This window comes from Scardinius erythrophthalmus, assembly GCF_964197995.2.
Source record: "Scardinius erythrophthalmus genome assembly, chromosome: 11".
Lineage (NCBI taxonomy): Eukaryota > Metazoa > Chordata > Actinopteri > Cypriniformes > Leuciscidae > Scardinius > Scardinius erythrophthalmus.
The window spans coordinates 42,240,094-42,263,975 of NC_138231.1; the positions used below are offsets into that span (position 1 = coordinate 42,240,094).

Below are 23,882 nucleotides of genomic sequence, written 5' to 3' on the forward strand. Positions count from 1 at the left end.
AAACTAATATAAATAAAATATGATAACTTCTGAAAGACAGAATGTTTTATATGTTTTAGTTAGATGATTTAATGAGGAAAAAACGTATGCTTTGAATTACCAATGGCATTCTGAAGGTATCAGCTTACATCTGCTGATTTATGTCCTTCATTTTTCAAAGCCAGGATTTGTCACGTGACTGAAGGTCAAGTTTATTAAAAAGGGATTCTCCTCATATCACAGTGTTGAATCTATTGTTATCTGCTATTACTGCAATAATTATTGTCAAAATTGTAGTTTTTCAACAGCGGCCTAAAATAACGGCTGAATACAGTAGATATTTGGCTATTGTGTAATAATTACAGTAACATTTCATGTTACAATGTCCTTGTTACATGTACTTGCTATAGTAATAACAGTAAATTATGCAAAATGACAAGCAACTAACCTTAAACCAAACCCTTATCATAAACTAAGTAGATGTTGTTGAATATTTCTCAGTGTAATCACACTGTATCAAGGACATAAAGAAGTTATTACATTACAAAGTCTACGAAGATTTTTGCCCTTTGATGAAAATGACCAGAGACGTTTATTAATGACCAGAGACATTTATTAATAGGGTCAGTTTTGATTTCATGAAGGACTACGCTCTGCATTACTCGATATCACCCAGATGCCGCTCGTCTTCAGCAGCATCATAAATCCATCAGAAGTGCAATATGTGCTGCAATCACGGTCTAATCACTTGAGTATGCAGATGAGCTCAACACAGCCTCATAGTGTCGCGTTTCTTCATTTGTCTTATGAATGTCAGGTGTGACTCACTCCTCCAGAGACGGGGATAATGTCGGCTCTTCTCAGACGTGTGGATCTGCTCTTTGCACACCAGGTTTCAATATTGTAAACACTAGATGAGACGTGTGAGAGCAATAGAGAATGCCATCAACTTTAGCTGTGACAGTTCAATTACGAGTGACAACCCACTGAGATGTTCACACATCCTTATAAACGAGAAAAACAAGAATTGCGACAAATCCAATGATCTCGTATCATACGACCTAGAATCAATACGGACACGAGATACAACTGGTTTCAATCAGTTGTTTGAATTTCAACTGAGGCTATATATCATTTCTGACTGAGCAGGAACATCTTGTATCAATCCGCTGTATGTAATGCATTGTATGTGAAGGTATTGGCAGCTGGCAATCTTTATTTTGGGATTTATTGCTTTAATATTTTTTTTTCCTCCAAAACAACGAGCCAAAACATCCAGGAAAACTTAAAAACTCCTGGCATTATTTAAGAAACAAAACCTGAGAAAAAAGGGTTGAGGCGACATTTTCAAATGAGCAAAATGACATACAAAACACTCATGATCGTATGCTTTACTGATCAGTACTTAGAGTTACAGGTCTGGTGAGATTTCCACAGTGTTTTCAGTGTTTCAGGTCTGAATCTAGACAATCAAGCACACTTTACTGTTCTGTTCAGTAAAAAAAGCAGCTGCAGAACCAAAGAATGCAGAGCGCCTGTAACAAATACAGAACATAAAAAAGAAAAACAATGCAATTCATTTGAATTTTTATTCTTTTAAATAAGAACGTGCCTCGGCACTCAATGTTGAAACAAGCTCTCTCAACAGTGTCTTTAAATAGATCGTCAACATCATCAAGAAGTCAGGCCAAAAAACACAGCGCTCTGCAGGAGTCTCTCCTCTTGCGGCGCGGACCGGCAGAGATGCGGAACATTTCGGGAATAAAAAAATATCAAACGGCTTGAGTTGTGTCCCGCGGGATGACACTGCGCTACTGCGGGATGCTGTGGTTCCCTCTCTTCGGGGGCGGGGGGGGCATCAGCTCGGAGTCGGCCGGGTGCTTGCGGGACTGCATCTGAGCGCACCGGTCCAGGAACTCGAAGAGAATCTCCTTCGTGACGGGGTGTTGGATGCTGTTGCACACGGCTGCGAGGACAACAGGACACAGGTGAGAACAATAAACCCATCCTGGGTCTTCAGCTTACCTCATAGAATCTCGCTGAGCAAGTGGAGTTGTCAACCTGTTCATAGCTAGCTACAGACCGTATGCGCCAGAGAAACGAGGGCACCGCCATCTTTAGAATATTGTCTTTTAACTTCCGGTTTTGCGGTCGCTCTGTTTATCTCTATGGCGCTGCTGTCCAGGAGAAATTCGCTTTTGAAGTGGATTTACTTAACGTAAAGTTAACGAAAGTTGTTAACATGTTTAAAGCAGATGACTTAACAAAAGTCAGTAGACTGGGAAGATTTTAAAACAAGCCGTTCATTAATAAACACACAAGATCGCTGTGAAAATACAGACCGGAAGTCAAAAGACAACGAGGGCAGCGCTGAAAAGGGGCGGAGCTACATAAGGTCTATAGGAATAATAACCTTTGGTTTAATGGTGCAGACATTACATCCAACTCTGTTATATTGCATGGCTTGCGAGTATATACAGTCAAACCAAAAATTATTCAGACACCAGATATCATTTTTGATATTGTTTTACTAGTGGGTGCAGGACACTATAGTTCATTTATGTAAGTGAGGAGAGCAAAATAAAGTAAACTGTGACATATTATACCCAAAAATTCTTCATACAGTGACTACCAGTAAAACTAATAAGAATTTGGGACCAAAAATTATTCAGACACTTTGACCTGACCATGTGTTTTCATTAATTGCTAATGTGATCTTTTTACACCACAGACTGAACAAAATGAAGCATTGCTTGGTAATTGGTTGAGCTAAACTGGTTTTATCTAATTGCGTAGTTAAATTTAACAGCTGACAGATATTCAACCTTATCATGTGTGAGACAGTCTAACAGAAGGACGGACAAAACCAGTCAAATGTCAACTGATTCTTGTCATATTTTATTACCATTTTCTAAACTATAGCGAATAAACTGTGATAATGTGAGAAATGTTGAAAATGTCTGAATACATTTAGTTTTGACTGTACTTCTAGCCCTAAGAGTATGGTCTCATCTAGTCACCGACACAGACTCTGGCTATAGTTTAACACATGTGGATCTTACCCATGGCTGTGTCATATGAGTTGGGGAAGCTCTTGTCAATCCTCTGCCGCATGAACACCCAGGTGTTATTGACGAACGTGCACTCGATTATTTTATTATCATACTGTTTCAGGTCCTTTGATATCTGGAGCAAAAAAACAATTTTGAGAAAGAGATTACACAGTTGCATCATTCAAACCGAAAAGCATTCTTGTAAACATATACAAACCACATTGTTGAAGAGTTCATATTTTATTGCATTAATAATAATTTTTTTTTGTAATTTTATTCAAAGTGAAAGTAGAGAGATTAATAAAACCGTTTTTTCACCCAAGCCTTTGAGAAGATGGCATTAGCCGAAACCCCCGATTAACACATCCTCCTCCTGAAGCGCTACGGTTTACAGTTTAGCTTCAACAGCAATTAAAGGGGTGGTTGATTATGATTTCACTTTTCTAACATTAGTTAGTGTGTAATGTTGCTGTTTGAGCATAAACAACATCTGCAAAGTTACAACGCTCAAAGTTCAAAGCAAAGAGAGATTCTCTTTTACAGAAATCGCTTATTAAAGGAGAACTCCGGTCAGTTTTAACATTGAGCTCATTTTATTGTACATTTGGAGTGCTGTCAATACAGAGAACAACGACAAAAATCGGTGTTCCCTACACCGTGTTATCCTCTTTTTAAAATTCTCTGTTCTGACAGCACTCCAAATTTACACAAAAATGAGCTCAATGTTAAAATTGACCGGAGTTCTCCTTTAAGGACTACAACAAACGACTAGAGACAACAGGAAATATGCTAATCAATGAGATGAAGATAGTTAACTCCACATCAGCAACATACGTTCATCAACTAACCATACAGAAACGTCACTTGTGCGTGTCTGTGTGAGGTAATCGAAGCTACTAACACACACACGCTCTTGAAGCTCCGCCCTCTGTGCCGGGAGCAGCAGCTCATTTGCATTTAAAGGGACACACACAAAAACGCTCACCCTCAACACAAGTGACAATTTTAGCATATAAAAAAAATATCTGTGGGGTATCACATGATTTCACACACACACACACACACACACACACACACACACACACACACACACACACACACACACACACACACGCACACACGCGCACACACGCGCACGCACACACGCGCACGCACACACACAGGCGACATCAGAGACTTATTTTACATCTTATGAAAAGGGCATTATACCAGCCCTTTAAACACACCTGAACCAGCTAATCAAGGGCTTCGGGATCACAAGACGCTTTCAGGAAGTTGAGTCAAGCTTTGCAGGATGTCGGACCTCCAGGTGCAGGTTTGGACACCCCTGGATTAATTCCATCTTGATACAAAGTCTTTTGACAGCTTTGTTTGTCTGGTTTTCAACAGTGAATTTTGTGTAAAATAAGTGCTTTATTTGACTTCATTAAGTTGTATCGCATCTGTTAAAAAAGTTTACTTGTTGACCACTACAAGAGATGATTCAGGAGGAGAGGGAATCAGTGTCGGGACACGAAAACGGGACGGACACAAATCTCCAATCTCTCCGTCTCTGCAGCTCGCCTGCTAACCACCAAACAAATTGTTGACACTTTTTGTAGGTTGTAAAGTAACGGCCGACGCGTGATGTGTAATTACTGCCACAACACAGATGTCTCAATACATGACAGTTTCACAAAGGCCTTCAGAAAACAGGAGCGTGTTTGGCCCAAGTAAGCGAGAGAAAGGAATATCTCAAAGATAAAGAGACTCGATCCTCAGTAAAGCGTGGCAGGTTGGTGTGTGGAGGAGGACGTGAGCTGGCAGTAAAGCCGCCCCCTTCTGGGCCTGTTGGCATGATGGGATGAGTAAATATCCTCACCATCCAACAGTGAAGGGCATCTGTGAGCACAGAGGGGAAGCTGAACATTTCAGGACTGACATTCACACGCAACAATACTCAAAGATCGGTTAACCTTTGGTGGTACGGTACCTTTTCTCGCATCAGACACGTCCTGCCTTGCCGTCGCTGAGAGAACGCAAACACGGGCAACTTAACAGTCTCCGGCTCGGCTTAACAGAGCCAAATATAATAGAGGCGTCTGGCCAAAGATTCAGTGCACGCTTTCACACCCCACACAACGGTGGCAGAGATCCAGGGATGTTGTTCGGCTTTCGTCTGGCACAGAACATGATGCTCCCGTTAGTTTTGGATGGGACCATCATGACACCCCGGTCACCCTCTAGAAGTCCTGGCAGGCATTTACACACACCACACGCTGCCGAAAGCAGCCGAATCCACTCCATCACAGCTAAAGCCTGCCAAACACCTTCGTGGTTTGTAATGATAGTACAGAGTCGACAATACAAAAGTAAATCAATTTAATCAAAGTAACAGTCGGGGGCATCACAGCTCCTCCAACCACATTTTGGCAAATCATCATTACATTTTAAGAGTGCAGACAAAACACGGTTGCATCGACAACATGCTAATACTACGACTACTGCCTATTCACCAACCAATCAGGTGTGACTATCACATAATTAATATTCATGAGTCAAGCATTTTGATATGGTTCGTATACCCCTTTTTAAGAGAACCAATAACTGTGACAAGATTGTTAAAACGATCTCTTTAAATAGCAGGTCCATTCGTGATGCAACTGCAACTTCAGTTCAGATTTGCTCAGTCTTGTGGAAATCAAATTATTTGGGATTCTCTGCATCAGACTTGACTTGGACTCATGAACAAAACTCTATGCATAACAAAGAGAAAAGGCTATTTTCTTGAAACTGGGTGCCACAACTCGGATAAGGAGTCTTTTGTGCACTTTTTTTCATGCATGATTATGCGCCCGTTTCAGTGGCGAGGCCAGAAATCCCCAACAGGGAGGACCGTGGTGGAAGAAAGTGGACCTCTATTCTCTGCCTCCTCTCAGATTTCATTATTGAGTGAAATCTGAATACAATGAATATTTCTTTAGCATTTATAAACGATATTTGCTTGTATTATACAACACAATGTACAACTGCACATTAAATGTACAATAAAGGCACAAATAAGTTCATTTAATAGGTGTTAAACAGGGCTGTTCCCAGCATGCACCGCTGCATGAGTAAATCATATGGTGTTGGCTGCAGCTCTGTCCTTAAAAATTGATTGTTGAATGTCAGTCTAAGGGTACGTTTACACGACAATGATACGCTTAAAACTGAGAAGCTTTTCAATGAACAGGCGACACCATTGTCAAAATGATCCCCATTCACACGGATCCGCGAAAACGACTAAAAACGCTGTATTCTGCTGCCAGACCAGTAGATGGCGATGAAACACTACAGACTGAACACGTAATACGCATGTGCATGACGTCATCATCAATTGCACTTTGAACTTTACGTTTTCAGGCTCCCAAAACGCTGTTGTCGTGTAAACGAACGGCCAAAACACATAAAAAGTTTCACGTTTTTAGTTGAAATCGGTGTAAACGGCCCCTAAAGCCCTATTTGGACAGTAATTGTTTCTCATGTGGACAAAAATAAATTAGCAATTCACCTCAGTGATAAAACTCATTCATTCAGATCCATGATGGAGGAGCAAGTTTACAAGTGTATACAAGTCTTGTATTTTATCTCAAAATCTTTTAAAAACGTGGATATTAGCGGAAATAAAGTTAATACAGCCTCTTATTTATATAAGGTAAATATTGGTTTATATTTTTAAGGTATATATTTGCTGCCATAATAACGGCCCATTTCAAATGTTTACATGCTCCTTTGAGCGGTGATGAAATATTGTTCTTGTAAATACTTTCTAGCTTTTCAGAAATAAAAGTGTAGGCTAGATATTTAAAATGCATCCAAATTACAGTGGAGCGCAACAGTTATCGTACGGTGGTCAGCAGTGGTCAAAAAGGATTTAAACAGTGAATTTTCAATTGATCTCTTCTTGTAAACACAGAGATTCAGACAGCAATTAAATCTGTGTTGTAAACCTTGGTGTTTGTCAAAAAAACTGTAGGTGATTCGTCCGGGGATTTTTGTTTAGGTGGTGGGAGAAAACACTGATATTCTGGATTCTGACGCCAATAAATCACAGACTAGCCCCTGTACATGTTGAAAATACTATACGACCCCATGAGAAACAATTACCGCCAGAACAGGGCTATCGTGTGTGTTGAATGTTAAGGATGCTACGTGCTAACTTAGATATCTTGGTGTATTCTGTTCATCATCATTTCTTCCGCAGAGTCTCTTTACCCACAGCTCACAAGGAAAAATATAACGTGTTGTCACTCTTTTTGCTTGATTATTTCGCTCAAACTGTGAAACAATTATTCGTCAGGATCAGTGGACAATGCAGCCAGCCACAACTAATAGAAATTGTGGTCACGTTTACACACGTGAAATAAAAACACACTTTTTCAATAATATGAAATGACATGTATGTACTTTAAGAGCTATGATTAGTCTACAAATTTGATTCATTTCCAAAGCATTAGTATATTCTTGCAGCTTGATTGACTGAGTGGACATTATGTGGCCTCTTGTCTGTTGTTTTCCTACAACACCAATAACTGCTTTCATGTCCTAGTCTATAAAAACTGCCCGTCCGTCTGTGGAAATTTCTATACACATGCATTCTAAATAAAAAAAAATAATTTAATAAATGTTAAAAGAAGGTAGAGACACAGTCAGCTGCACATCGTACGTGGTTTAGAGAGAAGGAAACAAATCAGTTATGAATGAACAAATACCAGTTACCATAGTTACCCATTCATTTACTATTAAGTGTGCATTTTAGAGACAATAAAAAAAAATTAAAAATGTTGTTTAATGGGTTTCTTGCCAGGTGAAGAAAAAAAAACACTATTTTCAAAAAAGAAAGTAGACTTGGATTTGAGACAATATTTGGTTTGTGAACATATATAATGGTCTTAATGTTAAGTTAAAGTTTATGGGAGAATCAACTCACAACTGATTCTAATAGAGTTGGCGTTAGCATGTTGTTAACTGTAATTCAACAACTATAAAAACATGCAAATAGGTGAAATAATCCTCGACACTTCTACACTAAACGAATGCTTTCATAATCAGTGCTTCTCTCACTTCATCTTCCATCCCTCTCTCTCCTTTTTATTTATTATTCATGGGAAATACAGTAAAATATGTCTAATTTTCATCTGTAGTCCTTGGACAGGTTAATGCAAAGGGTAAAATGATTACAATATACAAATACATAACTATTACACTAAGATCCCTATAAAGGTTCACATTTTTGAGTTGACAACAACCTTTTTTTTCTTCTTTTTTTCATTTCTAGAGAAACCACAATGACTTATAAGATATTCTGAATCCTCTGAAAGTACTTCTAAAAGTACTTCTTCACCCCTTGTACCAGCTCTTTTAATGTGTGCTCCTTGAATATGGGTTGAGCAAAAATCTTAAAAACCATCACTAAATCAGCTAATTAAATGAAGTGTTTCCAGTAGCTAACGGCTTAAGAACTTGTTCATGAGGTTTAAAGGGTTAGTTTACCCAAAAAAAGAAAACTCTGAAAATCCTTTACTCACTTCCAAACCCATAAGACTTTAGAAACACAAATTAAGGTCTTTTCAATTAAACCTGAAAGGTTTCTGTCCCTCCATTTGATAGTCCAGGTAACCAAAACTTAGACGATCCAAAAGGTCATAAAGGCATCATAAAAATGAGTCAATAATAAATTAAGTGGTTTAATCAGTCTTGTGATGCGCAAGAACCAATGAGGGACATGCACAAGTTTCCATGTTTACAAAATCTGATGAACACTGTGTATCCTTGTTAAGATGTAAATAAAAGCCTAAATTGAATCTGTCCATCATGTAATGTGATCGTATTTTGTGGATCTTCTAAGTTTTGGTTAACTTGACTTTCAATGGAGGGACAGAAACCTCTCAGGTTTAATTAAAAAGACCTTCATTTGTGTTTCGAAGATTAACCAAAGTCTTACGGGTTTGAAATGTTCATTTTTGGGTGAACCAAGAATAGGCTTACTACAAGAATATGTTCCATCTTTTACTAAGCTTGCCGCAGTGCATTCTGGGATTACCAGCTCCTCTAAGGATATATGTGATGCATCTTCAAAAAAGCTGCTGTTTAAGTGGGCAGATCAGTGTTTCAGTAAAGACCTCGTGTGTGACACGATGTTCACCTGTCTGACTCGATTAATTAAAAGCACATCATGTAAAGAACACTTGAAAACGACACGACTATCTTTAGCAGCGCCTGTACTTGCGGTGGGAACGCTGACAGGAGGAATTATCAAAGAAGCAAACCAATGTTTCTCTCACCTTCATTTGTGCAAAGGGCATGTCATAGCTCCCCACGTACAGGAGACCCACCATCTGCGGGATCAGCCTGGAGAAAGAGACAAAATAAAGATCTAAATTAAATTTCACATCCGGACAAGCAAGCATTGTGATATTCCCCAAGACAGCGTAACTCTGGGAAATAATAGCAGCTCTTGCTAAGGAGGATATCCTTCGACACTGCCATGTAATTATCTGGGCTTCATAATAAGTGCCTGGACTTTCACAGTCGGGATAAGGTTCCCAAATACAAAGACGCCGAGGGCTTTGTGATATCAGTGGGAATGTTCGGAAGAGAGTGTTTTTGAGGACAAGGATTTTAACATCAACATTGAAAATGACTTTGAATGGGATGACGATAAATGTAGCACTGGCCGCATCGAGTCACTGAAATGAATGCACTGAATGACAGCAAATAAATAAATGTTGATTTAATGTGTTCATTTAATTATTTAGTTAAGAAAAAAAAGAACGCATTTAACACACCCGCCCCGCTCCAGACCTATGTAGGTCATCTCACATTTCATTTAATTGATCAAAAATGCAATAAACCTTTTTTTTTTCCTCAAGAAAACAAAATTGTGAAATAATATTTAATAAAAAAAATAACTGTTTTCTATTGTAATATATTGTAAAATGTAATTTACTCCTGTGATCAAAGCTGAAAACATTTCTGATTATTATTACTATTATTATCAATGATAAAAAACATTCCTGCTGCCTAATATTTAGTGGAAAGCATGATACTTCTTTTTCAGGATTCTTTGTTAAATATACAGTTCGAAAGAACAAAATTGAAATGAAATTGAAAACTTTGCAGCATTTTAAATATTGGTGAGAATATTAACATTTAGCTTTGTATATTAACAAACACACACAGATCAATTCATTCAACAGCTGGACTACTTTTGCCTCCCTGACCCATATTTGGACGGGGGGAAAAATAGTCAAATGATCAATGATAAAAAATACAACAAAATAAGTCTTTTAATGTCCGTATACCACAATCACATATGTAATATCTTTGAATTATCCTCATTTGGGGGCTTTTCTCAGCCAATATTAATCTGCATATTGAACAGCCATAATAAACATCAACTGAATGACCACATCATAGCTGACATCTCATTTGAAAGCTGACAATCTACTCTAAAGATTCATCTGACTGAAAAATGAATAAATGATGATCGGAAATGGATTCAGAATTAGAATAAATGATCATTGCAAGTGTTTTCTTTGTCTTTAATTTCCCCACAAACAGCCTGTAGGACTCTGCAGGCCTGTCCTCTCATCACCGGCGGTCTATAATGGTCCCAGCTGTTCACACGCACACGCCCACTAAAATGTGTTACCATCCAAAATAGTAGTAAATCAACGGGGAGGAGACCGGATCCAAACCCTGACACTGAGGGCAAAAGAGCTGCCTGCCAGTCAAGCTAATGGTGCGGTATATTTGGAGCATCCCGAAACACCGAGACTGTTTTTAGCCTCTGTTACCGAGCGCTTGTTTTGTCCCTTTGAAATGCAGATCACCTCACGGCTTCTTGTCAAATAATGAAACTCAACGTAGTTGTTTACATGGCCATTGGAAATCAACTTCAGTGTGAACCAGACCTCAACATCAGCGACTGATTGTCCACAAAGGCTCATCCGGCTGGTGTGTGTGTGTGTGTGTGTGTTTGACGTCCTCGGCCTCTTTCAGCAGGTGTGCTTCACACTGGTGTGTCATTACTGTTTCCAGAAATGGTGTAGCAATCTGTGAACTGCTGAAATGTGCATTTCTCTCTTCCTATAATAATTAAGACCATCAAGCTCAACCATCTGTTGACTGCTCAATAAAAGAAATCATTTAGGAGTATCTGGTTGTCTTTTTCACTTGATGATAATGTTTCAGAGGAAATGTGTTCATGAAACACTGACATCAACAGACTGGATGAACTGGATGACTGTGTGTCAATCTGTGAAACTGCCGGATCACAAACGTAAAGTCCTGTTCACACTGACAGTGATTAAACGGTTACCATGGTCTCCAACCCTATCAGTCGCCAGATCACTCTGCAATATCATTGGTCATTGCTGTAGTGTGTTACCGCTCATTTGCATGAGGACAAATAAGAGCGTCCTCAATAAAGAAAAGGAGAAAACCTGTTCAAAACACATACCAAGTTCTTATGAATGTACTCTCTGTATTCAAGTTGGGTTCGTATGGTTTCCTCAAAAAGTAAATAAACAAACAGTTTAAATTTAATGATTTCGTGAATGTACTCAGTATAATTCATCTTAGATTTGAATCACTATTTCCTAAAAAATGAATAATTTCATTAAGCTTTGGGAATGGCACCCAAGGACATTATATAACACGAAGTAACCTTGTCATAAACACATCAAATAATCTGAAATATTAAGAGATTTATTGACCTTGACACACAGTCATGAGGGTCTACAGGTTTCCTCACTATATCTATGGGTTTTTTTCTACACCACATGCAACACATGACTTTTAATAGGAAAACAAATGTTTTTGAAACATGAATGAGCAGTTTTGTTAATATATATTTCAAAGTAATACTAGAAGATTATGGTAAACTACTTAAAGGTGCAGTAAGCGATTTCTGAGAATCATTGTTGAACATTGTTGATATTTGAAATCAACCCAAACAAACACGCCCCTCCCTTCATCCAAAATGCACGAACGAGCACTGCAAATGACTCTTTTATCATAGCAAAAGCAAAGCAAAATAATGCTTGGATTATGAACAAATGAACAACAAGGAAGCACAAAAAATTAACAGAGTATGTACAAGCAAGAGTTCGACTCAGAACCAGTATCAACCTGTTGTCATGCCTTCCTGCTTCAGTCTCAACAGCGCTGGAAAGCTTTTCTAATATTAACACGGGTCCTAAAGCTCTTGCCTGATCATAACCCTTCTTTTTCCAATGATATTCCTCTGAGCTTTTCTCTTTCGCAATGTCTCTTAGCCATCTAAAGCCATCTGATTGGCTCACTCTCTCTCCTCCCATAATGAGTGGACACGCCCCCTACTGCTGATTGGCTCACTCTCTCTCCTCCCAGAATGAGTGGATACGCCCCCTACGGCTGATTGGCTCACTCTCTCTCCTCCCATCATGAGTGGACACACCCCCTACGGCTGATTGGCTCACTCTCTCTCCTCCCATAATGAGTGGACACGCCCCCTACTGCTGATTGGCTCTCTCTCAAAAATCACTCACTGCACCTTTAAGGTTGCCTTTTCAATGAATTTAAGACTTGTAATTCATCTCCCCCTCAATATATCAGGACAGTTGTACCATCCTGATTTTTTTTTAACAGAAATTAAAAACAGATGTTTATGATAGTAAAGGTGAATTAAAGTTATGAATAAATAAATTGGAAAAAAGTCAAATAGTCTAAATTGCCCAGTCTCTTGCAAAATGGACAAGTCAGACAAGTACAGTCTGCATGGGATCCTTGTCAGAGAATGGAGAATGGAGGGTAGCCAAGCTGAAAATGGGACGATATTTCACCTTTTAACAAGTCCAGGACTCCAAAGGAGAGTGTTAGAGTGTTGGCATGTTTCAACTTTAGCCGTGTGACAGAAAAGTCCTGATGTCTTGTCATAGAAAGCCTTTGGAAGAACTTGAAAACACCAAATAGCTCAGTACTAAAAGTTTGAATGGTTGTGAACAAAATCTTCTCTGCTTGGTCAATGACATACGGAAAATATAATATCTTCTGATGTTTTGCAATGTGTGGTTCTAGCAGTCTTGCAGAATTCCCTTTCTCCACTGAAACTGAACTGGAAACTCAGCTTTTTTACTGTAGAAATATAAGGTCAGTGGAGATGTCACTGCTGTAGTTCTCGCATGTATAGCATAAACTCAAAAGACTCAAAGTTTAGCTCCTTTTTACATTACAGAGTCTGTAAATTCAACAGGAGAAGGTTTGAGTTTACTTTACCCTTTCAGGTTTTGAGGCAACAAAGACTTTTTAAAGTCTACTAGACCATTGAGACATGCTCTGAAAGAATTCTTTGTGCTGATTTTAAAACACACGAAGCGTGTTTGTGGAGCAGCTAGACTAATGAAATGTTTATCTGTTTTCAAAACACACAAATTCATTTCCTTAAAAATTGTACCAAATGAACCCAAGGTGCTCTCATTACCTTCAGTGCCGTCTACGCAAAGAATCAGGGGTTCTTGTGTTATTTTACCCATCTCATTTCAAAGCTCTCTGCAAATATAGAGGGCATGGTGAGAGGGAAAAACACTCACAGATAAAGAGAGAGAGAGATCTGTGTGTGTGGGAGGAGAGTGGAGATGTCATCTTTCTCAGTTTCCTGGCAGGGAAGTAACCCCGCTAATAACCTCATTGCTCGCTGGCACATCTGCTGTGGGAAAGACAGGACTCTGTGAGGCTTCCTCGACACACACTGTCCATTGGCTTTCTCAATATATATATATATATATATATATATATATATATATATATATATATATATATATATATATATTAACATACACGCTGGACAAAAAGGAAAGAAAAGAAAAAAGCTTGGAAAAACTTAAACATGTTAAAGGAGAACTCCGGTCAATTTTAACATTGAGCTAATTTTTTTGTACATTTGGAGTGCTGTCAATACAGAGAACAACGAAAAAAATCGGTGTTGCCTACACCGTGTTATCTTCTTTTTTTAAATTTGCACCCTGTTGACTTCAATGGGGCAAGCTTTAAACCTGCTTTTAGCCTCTTAACATCCTTGATGTGTCATTACAAGTGCCCAGCTAATGTGAGTGATTCCTTTCGTTGTTCTCTGTATTGACAGCACTCCAAATTTACAAAAAAATGAGCTCAATGTTAAAATTGACCGGAGTTCTCCTTTAATCAAAGCTTAGAGCAAATTATCCACTGGGTAAAATCCTAATGATGCAGTTATTGGTCATCAGAATCAAGTTGAAATTGGGCTTTTTCTTTGGAGTTAGCCTAAGTCTTTCTTGTGAAGCGAGGAGGAGCTGCTACTTTCTTGTCAGTGTTGGATTATTGTGATGTTATTTATATGCTGTGCCTAAGCGTTGCTTACAGGTGCTGGACTCTGTTTATCATGAAGCATTAAGGTTTATTACTAATGCAAAAGCCATTACCATTATTGTTTACTGTAGTCTCGGGTTGGATGGCCTGCGTTGTCACATTTATTTATTTATAAAATGCTTCTGGGTTTGCTTCCCTCTTATTCACAGCACTATACCATTCAATAAGGTGTAAAGAACTCTTGTTTTTATAATTATCCTGAAAAGTCCATACACGTATAGGTCAAAGGTAGGCTTGGGTATCGAGTATCGATTGGAACCGGGACTAGCTTTGCGAATTTTCCCGGAATCGTTCAAAAGTTTAAATTTCGATTCCTAGTTTCGATTCAGTCCGCCAACCGGAAGAAGAAACCACTGTCTAAGTTACCAATTTGATCATTTCTAGCCCTATTCTGAACTGAAGTAACTACCTAATCGATTTCAAACTGCCAAATGTTAACTCGCTGAACACTGACAGCTGTAGCCTACTTCCCCACATTAGTTAAACTGTAACGTACACACGGCATGGTAAATGCGTGTATTACTAGCACAGGTGTAAGCGTATATGGATTGTTATGCTAAACTGCGAACCGATACATTTTATGAGACGATGTGTGAGTTCCCTTATTAACTCACAGCGTCTCATAAAATGTATTCAGAGCAAACAACCCTGACGTTAAACCTTAAAAACGTACTTATATGATGTTTTCTTATTCTTCGGTATCTTGCAAGTTACAACCATATTCTCTCATCCTCTGCTCGTCCGTTTGAAAACTGCGCGCGATGCCGGCGAACGTAAAAAAATAAAAAATTCATGAAAACACATTTACACATGAGTGTAAACGACCTTATTTAGCCTATTTTACCTGATAGCCCATTTTAGCTGTGAAAATAGCAATTGATGGAGAAGGTCAGACTATTTCCTTCAGAAAGACCGTTGGTTAGCTAGCTCATTTAAAATATCCTAAAAAAAAATTGTTTAAAATAGATTTGATATTTATATTGTAGTTGAAAACAGCCCTGTGAGAAATTCATAGTAAAGTTCATAGAATTAAAATTTATCTAAACTTTTTTGACCCTGCCTCTTAAAAGAATCGGAACCGGAATCGAAACAAGGAATTGGAATCGGAATCGATACCCAACCCTAGTCAAAGGGTGTTTAGTTATACTGCTCCGTTTGATTGGAACCAGTTCAGATGAATTATGCTTTAAAGAGTCGGTCTCTCTAAATTAATTTATGTATATTTGAAATGATTTGGTTTTTGGATTTACCTGATTGTAATAGGTTTGAGTGATATGTGTACATGTTGTACTGTATATGTAAAATAATGTATTTGTTTATGTTCAAATATTTTTTTATTAAGAGTGGTGCCTCTGTCTTGGCTTGGAGATTTTAAATCTCAAGACTTTTATTTCCTGGTTAAATAAAAATAAGTAAATAAATAAATAATTACCAGTGGCTATTCAGTTCGCTTACATGACTCTTATCATCATTATTATTATTTTGGTCACGCTTTAGATTAGGGTCCAATTCTCACTATTAACAACGACTTTTGCCTCAATAAACTCCTAATTACTGCTTATTAATAGTTAGTAAGGTAGTTGTTAAGTTTAGGTAGTGGGTGGATATAGAATATGGTCACGCAGAATAAAGCATTAATATGTGCTTTATAAGAACTACCATCCTAGTAATATGCATGCTAATAAGCAACTGGTTAATAGTGAGAATTGGACTCAAAAACTAAAGTGTTACCATTATTTGTATTTTATAACAGCAAAGATATTTTCTAGTTTGAAACACTTTTGCAAGCTGCCTTATAAATCCATCTTTGCCCCAAGAGTCAAGACTCCATTCATGCGTTCTGTCTGATCTATTTTTAAGTTTTGCTTTACGTATACATGCGTCAGACGAACGTCTTTCCCCATAGCTTCTTGCTGTTTTCTTTTTTTTTGGAGTTTATAAAATGGCTTGTCTTTTAATAATGCGCAGGGCATCCATGTCAGTTTTTACGCCAACAGACCAATGAGAAGAGTGTGGGGGCGGGACACTGAGTATACAGTAACAACTGTGCATTTGCCTCAGGGTTTAGAAACTACATTTCTGGTGTGTTTGAGCAGAAACAGCATTTTAAGTTCTAGCCTCCTATCCAGATGGTTAATGTGAAATAAAAGAAAGCATAATAACATTCTTTTTAAATAAAAGCTATATCCTTGAATACACAGATGCAAATCTTAAGGCATCTAAACTCGACAAAAGTGTAAAAATAAGATTGATGTTTGACATCATCTCATTCCTGGTCTGGACAGGTGGTGTTGGACAGGTGAACTCTTAACCTCAGACTGAGAGAGCATGATGGAAAGCACACAGAGCATGCTTTTGCATTATACTGCATACATTTTTTATTGCTTTTCTATTTAAACATTTGGCAAAGTAACACAGCAAATGGCCGCTGAGGTTCTCTGCGTTCGGTGCATACAGTATTTACAGTACATGCTGCTTAGTTTAAAAACTTGCAGTTTGCATTTAGATTCTGGATTTAGTGTCCTATCCGCAGACAGCATTTTCTTATCTTTAAGATTATAAATAAACCTTTTCTTTATAACTGCAAAGCTTAATGTGAAATTCTGTTACACACTAGACAAATTACCATCAATAAGCTTCAAAAATGTTATTTCAAAGACAAAATTAAGCTTCCTTAAAACAGGCTCCTATGGGCAAGAAAAAACTTATCATAAAAATAGTTATTTTGCTGTGGATTATGGTGTTATTGCTTTGGGAGAGACAAGGGAGGCATGAGAGAAATTGGAAGTGGGGATTTTTAAGCATGAAATGATGCCATGAAAATTTATCACGGTTGACGGAAATGAATATTGTTTCTCTAACATTCTGGAAATCATTTTGTTGTTTATGGTTTTCGTTCCTTGAACTGTTCCGAATTTGCCTGCAGCAATGTCTTAATTAATGCCATAATAATATCTTAATTATGGACAGTTGGTGATGTCAAGCCTGGTTTCTAAAGCATGTCCCGAGACCCCGGTGATCTGTTCCAGTCCACTGCACTGCTTAGTGTACCTTCCTCAAGGCAGAACATCACATGCAAGGATTATTCCATTCCAATACCAAAACACAAACAAGCATTACAATATATGAATGAACCTCATGAAAACAAGTTCTAGTTAAGTTTACATTTACATTTATTAATTTAGCAGAAGTTTAAAAATATATATATATATTACATTTCCCCACCACTGCACTGCATCCAGATCTCTTACTTTGAGTTTGCTTGTAACGCTCATTGTTAATGATTATAAGATTCCCATTACTTCAATAAAAATGTTGTGCCCCTATTATGGTTTTGCGAATATTACCTTTCATGCAGTGTGTAATAGAGCTGTTTGTGAATGTAAACGGTCTGCAAAGTTGTAAAGTCAAAAGTGCACGATAAGTAAGGAATAATTGACGACAGGCCGTTGAATTATTAGAAAAATAATGCACACCCGAGGTGGTAATGCGGTCACGACGCGAAGCGGAGTATTATTCCGCTTATACTACAGTTACCACACCTCGAAACATTGTTCAGATTATGTATTTCAAGACGTTTGTAAAGTTTTTGTCATTAAAACGCTCTTGTATGTAGGACTAATTTCTTACGCATCTAAACCAATGCCTCCGTTGCTAATTCCAAAACGTCATTTTAGAGTTAGTAACGGAGGTTTGAGCCACTGATAGCAGACTAATGCTGGGACACACGACTAGCGGACACATTCTCTGATTGTTTTCATCGCAGCATATTTTAAACACCGACTTTGAACCGCTTTCAACACGGTCTGAACGCGCTGAAGACGCGTTTGGGCATGATGATCAGTCATACGTATCAAATTACATTCATAACTGGCCTTAAAGTGTGTCCCCAGTAATTAATGCAGTTATTAGAGAGAGAGATGTTGCAATAATGAGACAGAAAAGCATGTGCATCAATATTATTATTTATTTATTAATTCAATTCCTTTTAATTAATTCGAATTCATTCTCTTTTTTTTTCTATTATTGACAGATGACAGATTATCCAAATAAATTAAACACAAAGCCCTTTTAACAAGTAAGGCCTATCAATAATTATTTATTTGTTATATTATCTGCAATAATAATCTGTGCTGCTGGACTATCCATTTATTTAGCCTATATTCAGTTTAATTTTCTATTGATTATAGATAGGACTATGTACTTTATTTATTAAAATTAAACTGCATGTTCCATTGATTGTGAAGCTAGACATTAAAAATTCCAGATCAAGCGCATGCGGCTAAATGCTTTTTCTTGTTATGAATTGTATCCTATTTTCCGTTATTACCGTTAACTACGCGAAGTGATATGGAACTGTAATGCGGTCAAGACCTGCCTGGAACTACTTTAGCTGTGCGTTTCCCTGAAAATAATGCACACCTTAGAACGTTCGTCAACCAATCAGATTCAAGCATTCAACGGCCCTGTAGTATAAACAAAGTTATTGTCTACCAAAAGAAAGAATCGACTCTGAACCGCCAATACGAGTCGTCAGGAATGTCAGTCTCATTTCTGTGACCTGCATACGTAACGCGGTAACACATTAGCATAATGCTCGCCTATGGTCTTCGTTGGCTGCCCGCTAACAACGTCTGCCTTGACCCTCGGACACCGCAGCTGGTTCATGTTGTGTTCATGTCGAGAAGACACTGTTTTCTGCACTGAAAAAGCTAATTTCTCTTTGTAAAGACTTCTAATGGATGAGGATGTGAAGAGTCAGTTGAAATGACCACAGCGATACAACAGCAGGAAAACCTTCTGACGACTGATCTAAATGAGATTTACAAAATGCTTATCCATTAAAAATGGATTTTGAGATTTACAAAATGCTTTTCCATTAAAGATGGAAAGTTCCAACTTAATTTGGACCAACTTGCTCCTCAAAATCAAAACCTGTAAGTATGTTTAATTATAGATGTTTATATTTTCTACCAGGTGTTCAGAATACTAGTTTAGTGTTTTATATTATGTACGTTTCCGGCTAACTGGCTAACTCACATTATTACTGTCTTACTGAAATACCTCTGCTAATCAGCTGTGACCCACTATTACCTAAAACTGTCTATTAATGCAGATTATCTGTCGTTCTTACTACTCTGACCAATCAGAGCAGAGTAGACCAATCACAACAGACTGGATCATCTGACCAATCAGAGCAGAGTAGACCAATCACAACAGACTGGATCATCTGACCAATCAGAGCAGAGTCGACCAATCACAACAGACTGGGTCAGCGGACCAATCAGAGCAGAGTAGACCAATCACAACAGACTGGGTCATCGGACCAATCAGAGCAGAGTCGACCAATCACAACAGACTGGGTCATCGGACCAATCAGAGCAGAGTAGACCAATCACAACAGACTGGATCATCTGACCAATCAGAGCAGAGTCGACCAATCACAACAGACAGGGCCATCTGACCAATCACAACAGACAGGGCCATCTGACCAATCACAACAGACTGGATCATCTGACCAATCAGAGCAGAGTAGACCAATCACAACAGACTGGGTCATCTGACCAATCAGAGCAGAGTAGACCAATCACAACAGAATGGGTCATCTGACCAATCAGAGCAGAGTAGACCAATCACAACAGACTGTATCATCTGACCAATCAGAGCAGAGTCGACCAATCACAACAGACTGGGTCATCTGACCAATCAGAGCAGAGTAGACCAATCACAACAGACTGGATCATCTGACCAATCAGAGAAGAGTAGACCAATCACAACAGACTGGATCATCTGACCAATCAGAGCAGAGTAGACCAATCACAACAGACTGGGTCATCTGACCAATCAGAGCAGAGTAGACCAATCACAACAGACTGGGTCATCTGACCAATCAGAGCAGAGTCGACCAATTACAACAGACTGAATCATCTGACCAATCAGATCAGAGTAGGCCAATCACAACAGACTGGATCATCTGACCAATCAGAGCAGAGTAGACCAATCACAACAGACTAGGTCATCTGACCAATCAGAGCAGAGTAGGCCAATCACAACAGACTGGGTCATCTGACCAATCAGAGCAGAGTAGACCGATCACAACAGACTGGATCATCTGACCAATCAGAGCAGAGTAGACCGATCACAACAGACTGAATCATCTGACCAATCAGAGCAGAGTAGACCAATCACAACAGACTGGGTCATCTGACCAATCAGAGCAGAGTAGACTCACAGAAAGAAGGGGTTTAGAGAGACTGATTCATCCATTGCGTTGTATGAGAGTCATTGAAAAAGTGTTGTAAGAGACTCCAAAACAAAATTAGGAACCTTTAAAATGGTATAATAGAGGCACTTCAAAATCAGCTTGTAAATCAAAATATAAATATATTGTTATTTCAGAATTACAGTGTCGTGCATTTGTGGGAAATAAAAAACTCATTCTACCGCAAAATTTGTTGTTGTTTTTTCTTTAGATTTTTGGAGTGAAATATAAGCTGGACAAGTTCTTCACAGGATTTACACACGAGGAAACAAAACCAGTGGCTTTGTTTGTGCAGAAGCGTCAGCGCTCTTCCTCTGGATCGCCTGCTTTTTAAAGATAAGCTCATTTGAGGACAGTAATGCCTGGAGTCTGGACAGATGGACCGAGAGAAGCGTAAAAGAGGAACGCTAGAGAACTCACACTTTATGAGAGAAATGTCAAGCCGCACATTATCAAAGTCACCAGTCTGTTCAGGAACGGGCCTCACAAATCACACTTTGGCACATATTATGTTCCCAAAAGTGGCGACTCGAAAAGTTGCTAACGCTAACCGCCTGCGTGTGGCTTTCATAATTGCTCCACACATCACAGAGACAAAGACAGCACACATGAGAAATCCTCCAGAAATACACGCGTGGCCTGGACGTCTCCGTGCGAGTTGTGGGAAGGTTGTACGGATGTGTTGTGATGTTTGGCATTGATTGGCGTGTAGTGAATGCAGTTGCCATGGCGACGGTGACTCACCCCTCGCCGCCGACTTTGGTGATCTTGAGTCTGAAGTCGACGGAGTTGTGGCTGGGCGGCTTCCACTTCAGGATGTCATCACATCTGCCCGGCTTATATTTCTACAGGGAAAACCACAAGCACAGACCAACTCACTTTATGACATAAACCAAACAATGCAGAGGGGAAAAAAACATCACTCCTTTATTATCTATAAAGAAAAGTTGTGTTACATATTATCAACAGCAGCGCATCACAAATTCCCTCCCGAAAAACAAAACAGCCACATATATTGACTTCATAACCAACATTTTTATCAACTATTTCCAAACCATGAGTTTCCTATGTAGGCAACATGTTAATAACCCCATGAAGACGACTGTCTCGTATTTAACACACAGGCCTCTAACCTTCTGTAGTCGATCGACAGTTTCAGTTTAGCGTTCCCCTTCAGCTCGTGCTTCACTTGTCTCTTTACTGATTTTTATCAAGTAGACGTAAGAATTACTTTGATATTGTGATATTTCAACATGAACACTTACTGGACTGCAGAAACTTAGCATTCCTCGATTATCCATACAGAATTGATCAAATCGATTATCAGTCTTATGAGGAACGTTTATTTGTTTATCTCTCAATGTACTGCATTGCATTATGTTTCCCCCTCTCACAAAAAAAGCAAAGAAACACAAAACAACAGCACTTTGATCATAAAACTAAGCATTTAAATATCTCACAAAGACATGTTATTGGCAGATATAGAGTGACAGCTGATATTTACATGTATTTTATCTGCTATACTGCTGTAAAATCTCACAGATTTACATGACAAGCATCAGAATTTGCTCAGTTTTGGCCTCTGAATAAAACTGAGGGGTTTTGTCTCCTCATTCTCATACTATACGAGCCATAAAAGCCTGATGTATCAAACATGATACGCAACAAAAAACACATATGCAAACTTGTCTACAGTTCAATAAACTGTTAAAAATGTTATAAAATCTGTCACATGTTCAGCGCACTTCCACAGTGACCAGAATCTTCTTAAAATCGTCTTTTTATTGTAAATTGTTGTATTTCCATCTCAGGAAGGCAATCATGTGTACCACAGTTGTTATTTTGTATAACTCAATATGTAAAAAAAAATATATATATATTAAAGTTTAAACAGGAGTTTTATATTACATTATAAGGTTGATATTTATATGATGAATCATAATGAAGTATGAATGTTTTGTAGTTTTCAAAACTTGGTAACCATCGACAGTTAATTTCACTAAATATTTATAAAAACAATCTTATAATCTACAGAAATCATTCCACTTCCATTGTTTAATCTTCAAGTTCTCACTATGATTTCATATGTCAGGCATTAAAGGGTTAAGGTGTGTTCAAAGGCCGGCAGATCTTCTGTTATTCGTTACACATTTTTGTTTAGTTTTATTTGGTGTGAAAAGGTCATTAAACACACAAATCTACTGTAGGAAGCGGCACATGCATCTTTATATGTACATTACGTAGAATGTAATGCATCAAGCGATCTGAAAAACACATAGTTGGGTTTTTTTTTCCACCTAAGAAATTTGTTTCACCCAAAAATGAAAATTCTGTCTTCATTTTTCCCCCCTCATGTCGTTCAAATCCTATCACACATGAAGATATTTTTAATGAAACCTTAGAGATTTAAGTCCCTCCATTGAAAGTCCATTTGTAACAACATGAGGGTGAGGATTTTTGGGTCACCTATCTCTTTAAGAGATTGTGAAGTATGACAAAAGTACAGTGTGTGCAAGTTTTGTAACAGAGCCATTTTGCTGACGGAGATAGTTACGTTATGCTGAGAAATTTAGCCCTGTCTTTACATTGTTTACTGCTACAATATGTCCTGTCCATCTTTCTAGATCTGAGTTATCTGGTGTAAGCCTGGTGGGCTACACAAGTGTACAGAGGGTTAGCGCATCTAGACCGATCAGTAAACATTTGACGAGATGTAAATGAGATGTGACGGGGTTAATAGAGCTCTAATAAAGCAGCAGTTCTGTCTTGAGGGAGACTTGCTCTCTGTACAATGTACATGAGGATCTGCAGCCAACATGTGAGCGTGACATTATACAGCCACACATATATATGCTGTCTTTCAGTATAAATGTGCACATGTAACCATGTAATAGTATTGCCTCAAAACAACAGCATTAGATCTGGGGGGCTTTAGATGACGTTATGTCTGTGTCTCTGAACTAATAAAACTGAAGTGAACTCATGTCTCACTTAATTGAAAACAGCAATTAAAAAATTTTATGAACAATCAACACAGAAATTATGTTTTTTTTTAATAACAAGACAACACGTTGTCTTTCTAATATGTAGTCATTGCTAGCTGTACTCAAATTAACAAAGCTGTAGGTTTGAATCAGTCGACTGTTTTTTCAGAAACGCGCTATAAAAAAAAGTTATTA

The 23,882-nt window shown here is 38.3% G+C and overlaps 1 protein-coding gene across 2 annotated transcripts in view; it reads right to left on the bottom strand.

The window, feature by feature from the left end:
- Positions 1-576: 576 nt before the first annotated feature.
- Positions 577-23,882, bottom strand: part of rngtt (RNA guanylyltransferase and 5'-phosphatase) — a 118,061-nt gene continuing 94,755 nt past the window's right edge. The window contains exons 13-16 of one of the 2 annotated variants that reach the window (XM_081378856.1): positions 21,448-21,548; positions 9,338-9,404; positions 3,042-3,165; positions 577-1,945 (exon numbers count right to left, since the gene is read on the bottom strand). In XM_081378856.1, the coding sequence (XP_081234982.1) occupies positions 1,791-1,945; positions 3,042-3,165; positions 9,338-9,404; positions 21,448-21,548 (447 nt within the window). In that variant the 3' untranslated portion in view covers positions 577-1,790. Of the gene's footprint in view, positions 1,946-3,041; positions 3,166-8,322; positions 8,645-8,961; positions 9,405-21,447; positions 21,549-23,882 lie in introns of those variants that run through there. The other variant, XR_014031089.1, reaches the window with a different exon arrangement.